The 9,399-nt window shown below is 30.4% G+C and overlaps 1 protein-coding gene across 1 annotated transcript; it reads right to left on the bottom strand.

The window, feature by feature from the left end:
* Nucleotides 1-4,373: 4,373 nt before the first annotated feature.
* Nucleotides 4,374-7,930, bottom strand: LOC114168649 (Ribosomal protein L13 family protein). The gene is made up of 6 exons (XM_028053544.2): nucleotides 7,792-7,930; nucleotides 7,601-7,708; nucleotides 7,368-7,439; nucleotides 6,331-6,497; nucleotides 5,985-6,096; nucleotides 4,374-4,871 (listed from the first exon to the last, which is right to left on the bottom strand). Exons 2-6 carry the CDS (start codon nucleotides 7,634-7,636, stop codon nucleotides 4,656-4,658), a joined length of 603 nt encoding a protein of 200 aa, XP_027909345.1. The 5' UTR covers nucleotides 7,637-7,708; nucleotides 7,792-7,930; the 3' UTR covers nucleotides 4,374-4,655.
* Between the last annotated feature and the right edge of the window lie 1,469 nt (nucleotides 7,931-9,399).

Genomic DNA, 9,399 nt, shown 5'->3' with positions numbered 1-9,399 from the left:
TATCAAAATGGATTAGAATTCGTGGACCAAACCGATCTATTATGGATTTAGGTTAAGTTTGGTTGAATTTTTTTTACGAATTTTAATATGGATTAATTTTTTATCCGGTCTACAAAGAATCTGGCTCACCTGAATTGAATTTATGGTGAACCGGGTTAGCTCACCAATCCACCCACAGATAAAGGATTACACTTTTTTTTTATTTGGATTGGGTTGGACTGTTTTGTTTTTATGATTTTGGTTTGTATTTTGGATTAAACATTATTTTGGATTGTATATGAATTATATTGAAGTTTATTTAAATTTTAATCATAATTACAATTTAATTTTTTTTGGGACCAAAGAAAAAAATTATATATTTTTAATTATGTTTAACCCACCAATTCATAGTGGACCGGGTCAGGTTCGAATTTGTTTGATTCGCTAATAAATAAGTTGAGTTGAATTTGTTCACTAAGTGACCAACTCTTAATGGGTAAGGCCAGATGACTTGTTTTGACAACTCTACATCAAGGAAAAGTTTTACAATTAATGTTACATAAAAACATTTAATGCAATATTCAATAACATAAATAATTGAAGACAAATAATTTCTCAATATTTAACAATAACTAGAAAATGAATTGCAACAAGTATCTTTCCAAACTCTTTATAAAAAGAAAATAGTCTTGAAGAATAAATGATTTATCAAACATGATCCTACAACTGCTCAAGTAAAAAGTTTGAAAACCTAGCATGTTAATAGAACACTAAAGTGTTCTTTAACAACAACCTAAGAGAGTGAACCTTATATTGTATGCGATGAATACAAAATTCAATCATCTTTAGAAAACTTATTCTTACTTTTCGTCAACTATAATTTAGTTTCAAATGATATTTGACCAAATGTGATTAATTGATCTTTAACTAAAATCATTCATTAAAATCAGCTTTTATAAAACCTTGTTAGACGTTAGAATTCTAGGAAGATGACCTCCATTTGTTAAACCTAGCAAAAATTGTTTTCATTGGTAAAATAAATAAAAAACAAGTTGTGATAATTTTTAATTTATTAAAATAAAAACATGATAAAAATATGTTAGCACAATTGGGTAGAGCTTGTTGGAATGGGAGGTATTAATTGAACTTTAACTAAAATTATTCGTTAAAATCAGCTTTTAAAATCTCGTTAGACGTTAGACATTCTAGGAAGATAACCTCCATTTGTAAAACGTGTGAAAAATAGTTTTCATTGGTAAAATGAATAAAAAACGGTTTAGGATAATTTTTAATTTAATAAAATAAAAACATGATAAAAAATGATGCTGTAGCATAATTGGCTAAAGCTTATTGGAATGGGAAGTATTAGGTTCAATTTCTTCTTAAAAGCACTTTTATGTTTTATTTAAATTTTAACAATTTGATGGGATCTTAATTGTTTTTCTCGTGTATGTGAAATTGTATTCATATTACCGTCATCTTTGGGTGCAAAAACATTTTTTATTGAGGAATGTATGGAATTGAAATTTATGTGATTTTGATGGGTTTGGTGTGAGGAAAACTAAAGGAGTATTGTTATAATTTGAAAATGTGGTGTGCAATGTTTTATATATGATTTCTAAATGTTATAACTTGTGCTTTATGCAACTAAACAACTAAAGTATAAGCAAATTCATAAGAAATATGTAAACGGTATGAGATAGATCATTTAATGGACATATGAATAATATGAATAATGCTAACAAGTTGATTTGGAAACTTTCTACATCTTATACTTTACGTCATATATTTTACATTTTACATTTTTCTAATACTAGGAGGAGAAAAAAGATTATTTATTTACTTTTACTTCTTTCTTAGGTACTTATTACTAATCTTCGGCCAATATGAGAAACAAGTTAATGAGAGGGTTGACATGAACCATTTGAGGTATACAAAAAGTGAACACCATGATTTCTTGTATAAAAATGGATATGTTTAGAGTCGAGACGAAAGTAAGAACAATTTTTCTTGATGCATGTAAAATCATGGAGTTGTTGACAACATTTGTCTACTAGACATTTTATGAGAAAATGGCCAAAATGTCCAAAAAAAAGAAAAAGAGTTTTACATGCTCAACATATCCATCTAATTAAAGTGTGATTTTCAAAATTTGTTTGTCATATATACAATAATAAAACAAGGAAGTAAGACAAATATCATATAAAACCACAACATATCCAAATAAAATAAAAAGAAAGAAAACTCTTTTAAATCCATCAACATTATTTTTATCACACTTTATAAAAACTTAGGTTAATTTTGTAATGATTAATTGGAATAAATGAGTTTCACCATGGTCAATAGAATAACTTAAAAACATCTCAACTATAATAATCAAATTTTTATTTATCATAAATTTGATTGTTTCACAATAATAATAATAATAATAATAATTATTATTATTATATTTATTTGCTATAAAATAATATATATTTGACACAAAACAATATAATTGAATATATAAATAAATAAATAGTGAAAAAAATTAGATAATAGATTTCAGATGAAAAATATACATTTTTTTAATACTCAATTAAAAATATTAATTAAAACCCAATTAAAAATACTCAAAATTTTCATGAATTTTACATTTATTAAACCCATAAAAATAATTTATTTTATCACTCTTCCATTAATAACTATGAAAATAAGTTCGAATCTAACTCGTGTTTCAAATTAATGAGAATTTTACAATCTTAATCAATAAAAAAATATCTTAATTTTTTCTTTTAATATAGTTATTATAAATTTTAAATAAACTTGTTGTACGTAACGAATATGATTTAATAATAACATAAAACACTTTTACTTTGTTGGTTAACGCACTCTAATAAATTAAATTGTAAATCTCTACCACAATAAATAGTTTGTCATAAATTTTACATTTATATATTCTTCTTTTTGTTATAATTTGGATGATATATATATATATATATATATATATATATATATATATATATATATATAGAGTTTAATAAACGAATTTGCTTTGCAAATAAGATGTGATAAAATTTTCACTTTAATCGAAAATGTATATATTTATTTTTTGTTCGGGAAAAGTTGGATCTCTTAGCACCTTTTCCCTAATAATACAGTTTACTAATGGAATGCTATAAACTTATGTCTGATATGAATGCATTGTTATGAAGATATATAAAACAATGCTTAATGTTAAATTAAACAATGTGTTATTATGTTATTAATAAACCAAGGTATTGTTAGTCACACTCACTATATATTGAAGACTAAATAACACCCACAGAGGCTTTTCTGCCTCACATAAACCAACATAAACACAATCAAGTTGGAATCAGACCAACATAAACATAATCAAGTTGAAATTTGTCCGATGTGTTACTTTATATGCTCATGGCTTGTGCAGGAAGAGGGAGTTTAGTTATGGCAGAAAACAAACATTGGCATATCATGAAGATTAGGAAGGGAACTTGAAGAGCTTGTAGATATGTTTTTTGTCCAGTGCATTAACCACATTGTGGAGACTGTTTTAGACTTGTCTGGTTTGGTTATCATTTTGGTAGAAGTATGAGAGATTTTAGTTTAGTGAAAAGTAATTGATAAGATCTTTTAACAAGGTTTTAAAGCATCTAGCAAATATTATCCTGCAAATGTGATGTGTTTTTTTTTTTTAGTTTAGTCCAAATTTTCCTCTTGACCAGAAGAAATTATGGAGTTTACAGAAGTACCATAGAGAAACCAGATACAAATCATTCAAAAAAAGCATCTATAAAAGACAACAAAGTGATACTTTGGTTTCAAGTTGAGGAGGGCACAGGCTGTGGTATGAACCTGTCTACAAAATCTACACAGAACCGTCCCTGTGGTGTAATAGTAAAATCGATTTAAGGAGAAATCAAAGGTTTTCTTTCTGTGTGATATAGGTATTCCCCCCAAGCAAGTGGGATTCTTTGTTTGATAGCTTTGAGTAAGCTGATCCATCAACTACTCTACTGTAAGGAATTTAAATTTTCAACAAAGACAAGAATAAAAATTTGCCTTTTATCTAGCAAATGATATTATTTCGAGATTGTCATTAAACTAAAATTAATATGAAACTTTTATCCAAAGGTAAACCTTTTGAATGCTATGGGGTCAAGATTTATGGAGTTCTGAAACCTTTACTCATTTCAGGAATGGAGGCATCAGAAACTTGGTGAGTAAGTCTTACCTTGATGTGTAAACTTTCATATAAGTAAAGCACACTTATCATTTGTAAATCATAATGAACGAGTCCACTGAAGCAAAAGGAAAATGCCTGCACTGCACAAATATGTGAACCATCGGTTAGGTTAAGAAAGCCTAATCATTCACCAAAATGTCGAGAGATATAGAAATGTTGAATGAAGAATTTGTTGATCATTCAGCTTAGGATTAGTGTTTAGAGACATGTTTCAATTTTAATGTGGACCTGCAGTTGTTCTCAATTTGCCGGTTTTTAGTAGGAATACAAGTTACTGAAAATAGTTATTTGAACAGTTTATCATAATCAATAAAGTTTTCAAACTCTTTGGTCTAAGCCTTTAATTATGTCTTCTTTAAAGCCTTTGAGACAGATGATTTTCCATTTGAATGATAATCAGTGTGTGCACCATCATCCTTTGAACAAAATTGCATCTTCATGCAGTTTCTTCCTTCGCTTCTCTATTTTTGCCCTTCTTTCCATCAGCATTCTGTTGTTGCAGTTCAGCCTTCTTCTGTGCTCGAATCATGGCACGCCTTGCTCGTGGCCTCATTTCCCGTACACTTCTCGGAGGCATCACATAAGGTTCAAGTGGCCGTTCACCAAATGGGTGCTCACTGCCAGGAAAAATCCTTAATTTTCGATCCCTGTCCTATATCCATTAAGAATAATGCAACTTAGAAATTCAGTTCTGGATCAAAATAAAATAAAAACAATTCAAAACCACAAGCTAATAAGGTGAATATCCTTTAGCAAAAGATACTTGATTCTTCATTTCGTAACATTTATGATAATGACCTGATGATTTTGTATACACTGATAATGTTTTCTGTCAATCCTAGTCTCTATTTCTGAAACCAAGTGTTAATAAAGTACTAAAAGCAATATTATTGGATTAATGATAAGTAGAAGGAGCAATTCATGAAGTAGTGAATAAGGGGTTTGGCGCCTAGTGCAACCAGTAGATCGAACATCAAAAGACAACAAAAATGGTCATGGGTTAAAAACTTTTTTATGCATTTCATTGCTAAACGTAATCTGTAAACACAATTGCAAAACCTTTCCTTCTAGTAAAACCTTTCCAATTACCCTGTTAAAAAAAGAAAACATTCATTCAAAGGAAAGTTTAATTATAACATTGATATGCTTTTTTCTTCACAATTTTTAAGGTTGAACACTTTTTTGTGTACTTCATTGGTAAAGGTAATATGTAAATACAATCGCAAAACCTTCTGGTTTAGTAAAACCTTTCTAATTACCCTGTCAAAAAAAAAATCATTCAAAGGAAAATTTAGTTATAACATTGATATACACCTCACAATTTTTCAAGGTTCACAGGTGCAAATTTCGATAGTGATGTTTTCTGAGAGATCACTTGCTCCTGTTTGGTTGACACGGAAATGATTCAATGAACTTTCAATTTCCATAGAGATATTTTTTATAAATCATGAGATGCACTTGGCAAATTAAATTTAAAAATGTTGCTCCAATGGATCTTTTCAGAAAACTATCGGCTTTTGTCCATCACAACAGCTACCTATCAATATCTTTTGGAAAGTACAGTGCTCCAATGAATTACTTCTGGGTGTTGACCTACCATTTCTAAAATGTCAAAGTACAGTGCTCAAGGGCTTTTTACTTTTTCTCAAATGGGATTCTAACAAGTAATATCCAAGCCAAACATGAAAATAACATCATTCACCCTGGTAATGAAATTCCTTAGTGAGCTTAAAATTCCAAGATCATTGGTGAACATATCACTTACATCACGTAGTTTGTTTCTGGGCAGCATACGCAGAACAGCTTTGCGAATGACTTCAGTAGGGTCTTTGGCCATTTGATCCTTTAGAGTCCTTTGCTTGAGGTGGCCAATATATCTACATACCATGACTTTATGTCAAAATAGAATGAACAAAACTGAAAACTAAGGAAGTCTAAGGAGCATAAGAAATCAAATGAACAATAGGAATGCAATAAACTAGGAAGAATTTCTTAAAAGATTGTCATCTTAACTACAAAAAAGGATTTAATTTATAGTATGACAGAAAACAATGCAAATAACTAATATATTCCAGAACTTCTAACTTATAGTACAAATGCATAGAACTTGCCCTGTATGCCAGTAGTAGACCTTTTCTGTTAGTTTTCTCCCAGTCACACAAACATCCTTTGCATTAAGAACAATGCACATATCTCCATCATCACGATTAGGGGTGTAAGTTGGTTTATCCTTTCCTTGGACTACAGTAGCTATTTGAGATGCTAACCTCCCAAGGACCTATTTCAAAGGAACATTCGTATTAGCAAAATATCAAATATGCAAATTGTTCAGTAGTCGACTGCACTACAAATGCCAATCAAAAAGTGTATAAGCTGAAAGCTTCGCTTCTAGCATTTGCTTATCGGTTGCAACTTATTAAGTGATAACAACCCCTGATAATTGAGACAAAATACATGATCCCTTCTTAGTTGGTTTTATAACTAGAAATTGCAAAAGATCTATATTCATTCTGGATGGTTATCAAATGAAACCTCCATGAAATTAACTTCTGAATCCGTTGATAACTCTTCAGAGGATTTGACTGTCAATCCTAGTCATACATGCCATGCAAGCCAATGTGAGAAAATAACCCAATTTCTCACATTTTATTTTGCAATGTGAAAACGCTAAAAATTATGCATATAAAATCACATAGGTTATGCTTGGATACTTAATTTTCTAATTATGGGTATATTGGAACAGGATGATATGAAATAAAACAGAACAAAATAACCATACAGTTGAATATATCATGGAATGGGAAAAATTGCAACCCAATAGGGATTTGGACAGAATTATAAGGAGAATGGATCATAATTTCCACCCAATTCTCTCATAAGGGGTAGAAATAGATGTATTTCCTATTCTAACAAACCAAACGATGACAATTGATGTGATTCTATTCCATTTAGTCCCATTCCATTCATTTCCAATCCATCAGTTCCAAACATAGCCAAAAATGAAACAACGACATTGAAGTGAGTTTCAAGTTCTAAAATCATAGACACTAGAAAATTGCTTTAACTTGACATCAAAATATCATGTCATGGCATGTAGTCACTCTATGTTAGCTTTGAAGGGAAGAAACACGAAAAGACTGCAAATCACCTGGCCTTTTGCATCGAAAACGCGCCATCGAAGACCTTCAAGATTAATGCGTCTAAGTCCAGCAGCAGCTCTCTGAGAATACAGTGAAAACAGCTATAAAAATTGAATTTGAAAATTAATGCCTATATTACAGACCAATTTAACCATTGAGGAAGTGGATCCCTTTTACGAAACACTAAGCAAAATTATATAGCACAAGAACCTAATTATACAGCTTCCAAAAATTTAATCACCTTCATGTTGCCGGTGAAAGCAGTTACCATCTTCATTTTTGCCTCAGTTTCTTTGATCAATCTTCCTCACAATTCAAATAATAAAATCTTCAACTCTGGACTCAAATACTGAGATAAAAAAAATGGACAGAAAGTAGTGTGAGAAAGGGATAAGAGTAAGGTATTCAAAATCGCGTTTCAACCCGTAAGACCTCGTGGCGACACTTCTCACGGCAATGTCACTTCTCGCGGCGGCGGTGACTCTCGCGGCGGTGGTGACTCTCGTGGTGGTGCCTGATGTATGGCGTTTTTCATGGGTTGAAATTGGGACCCGTTTTCTAACCTAACACTTTAGCCCATTTTCTTTAAAACATTTTAAAGCCCAATTACAAAATAGTGACTCTGCTATTACACCCAAAAAATAAAAAATGTGCTTCTTTTGAAAATCTATTATATATCTAAGAAATTTTTAGTATAGGTAATTTATTCAGGTAGACATTGTAACTAATTGACATCTGTCTCAAATTGAGGGTAATTTAGTTTTTTGGATTTTTTTTCCCGCTGAAAGCATTAAATGGCGATTGATGTTTGTTGACAGGTAGAGCCTTCTTCTTCAAGTCATTGCACTTGATCAAGGTATTTGATTTTTTTTCTTCTTCCATTATCTTTCTTCCTATCCTTCTTTTGCTTTCTTTCTTCTTCTTCAAGACCATTGTTTCTTCTTTTTTCTTCTTCATACCAACGTAAGTGTTTTAAATATTCTTTTGGTTGTTTATTTCTGTTGGTTGATTGTTGTTATTGAATGTTCACAGAAGTTTTGGGTGGTGGATATTTTTTTAATGCTTCATTTTTTTGGCTGATTGTTGTTGTTGCATGTTGACAAAAGTTTTGGTTGGTGTAGGTAATTTTTTCTTCTATTTCTTTTTTTTTTGTCGTGGATATTTTTTAATGCTTCTTCTTTCTTCTTCATACCAGCCTAAGTTTTTTATTTTTTTGTTGGTCTTTTTTTTTTGTGATTGTTGTTGTTGTTGTTGTTGAAGGTTTACATAAGTTATGGATATTTTTTTCTTTTGTTTTTCTTCTTCTTCTTTGTCTTCTCTCTTTGTCGATCCTTTTTCTTTCTTCTTCTTCATATGAAGTTATATTTTTTTTAACTTCCTGTTTATTGTTTTTCATGCATAACAGAACCTTTGGTTCATCAAGGTTAGTTTTGTTGTTATTCTTCCTTTTTTTTTCTTCTTCTTCTCTGTGGATCCTTCTTCTTTCTTTTTCTTCATACTTTGTTTTTTTTTTTTACTTTGTGTTCTGTTTATTTTTTTTTTACTGTGTTGACTGTTCTTTATGAAAGTTTTGATTTTTTTGCAGATTGAAGTGCTTTGACGTCGAAGAAAATAAGGCTCGTGGATAAGGATTTAAGACCCTTTGTAAATCAATTGTCGAGGAAGCTTCTAGCCACGACTGAAATTCTATATTTTGTGGTGCTTTTGTGGAATGAACTTGCGAACAATCCCTCTTTTCTCTCCTGCTCATATTTTTGAAACCCCAAATTTATATATTTTTTCTTTGGCTTTTTTTGTTAAGGTTTCCTTAATCAATTGTTTGTTTTGTTTCCATTTTCCATGATTATTTTGTTTCCATCTCCTATTACCGTATTTTCGTGGATCTATCAAATGGGTTTGTGGTTTGTTTTTATTTTTGTATATTTGTTTATTATATTGATGGCTGGTTTGTTTGTTGCTTTTGTTATTAAGGTTTTGTTTTCTTTCATGAGATGATTGTTGTTAAGGTTTGCTTTAGCTTTTGCAGTTAAGGTTTGCTTT

Source organism: Vigna unguiculata, chromosome 11 (assembly GCF_037176805.1).
Source record: "Vigna unguiculata cultivar grain cowpea cultivar isolate G323 ecotype 2 chromosome 11, ASM3717680v1, whole genome shotgun sequence".
NCBI lineage: Eukaryota > Viridiplantae > Streptophyta > Magnoliopsida > Fabales > Fabaceae > Vigna > Vigna unguiculata.
Note: the sequence above shows the minus strand (reverse complement) of the source record. Positions and strands in the feature narration are given on the sequence as shown.

Bases quoted from the DNA above. Each gene is read 5' to 3' on its own strand.
- LOC114168649 (XM_028053544.2), bottom strand. From the start codon at position 7,636: ATGAAGATGGTAACTGCTTTCACCGGCAACATGAAG. The intron at 6,498-7,367 runs GTGATTTGCAGT...CCTTTGAAATAG, and splicing joins TTTTCGATGCAAAAGGCCAG to GTCCTTGGGAGGTTAGCATC. The intron at 4,872-5,984 runs GTAAGTGATATG...TAATGGATATAG, and splicing joins CCAGAAACAAACTACGTGAT to GACAGGGATCGAAAATTAAG.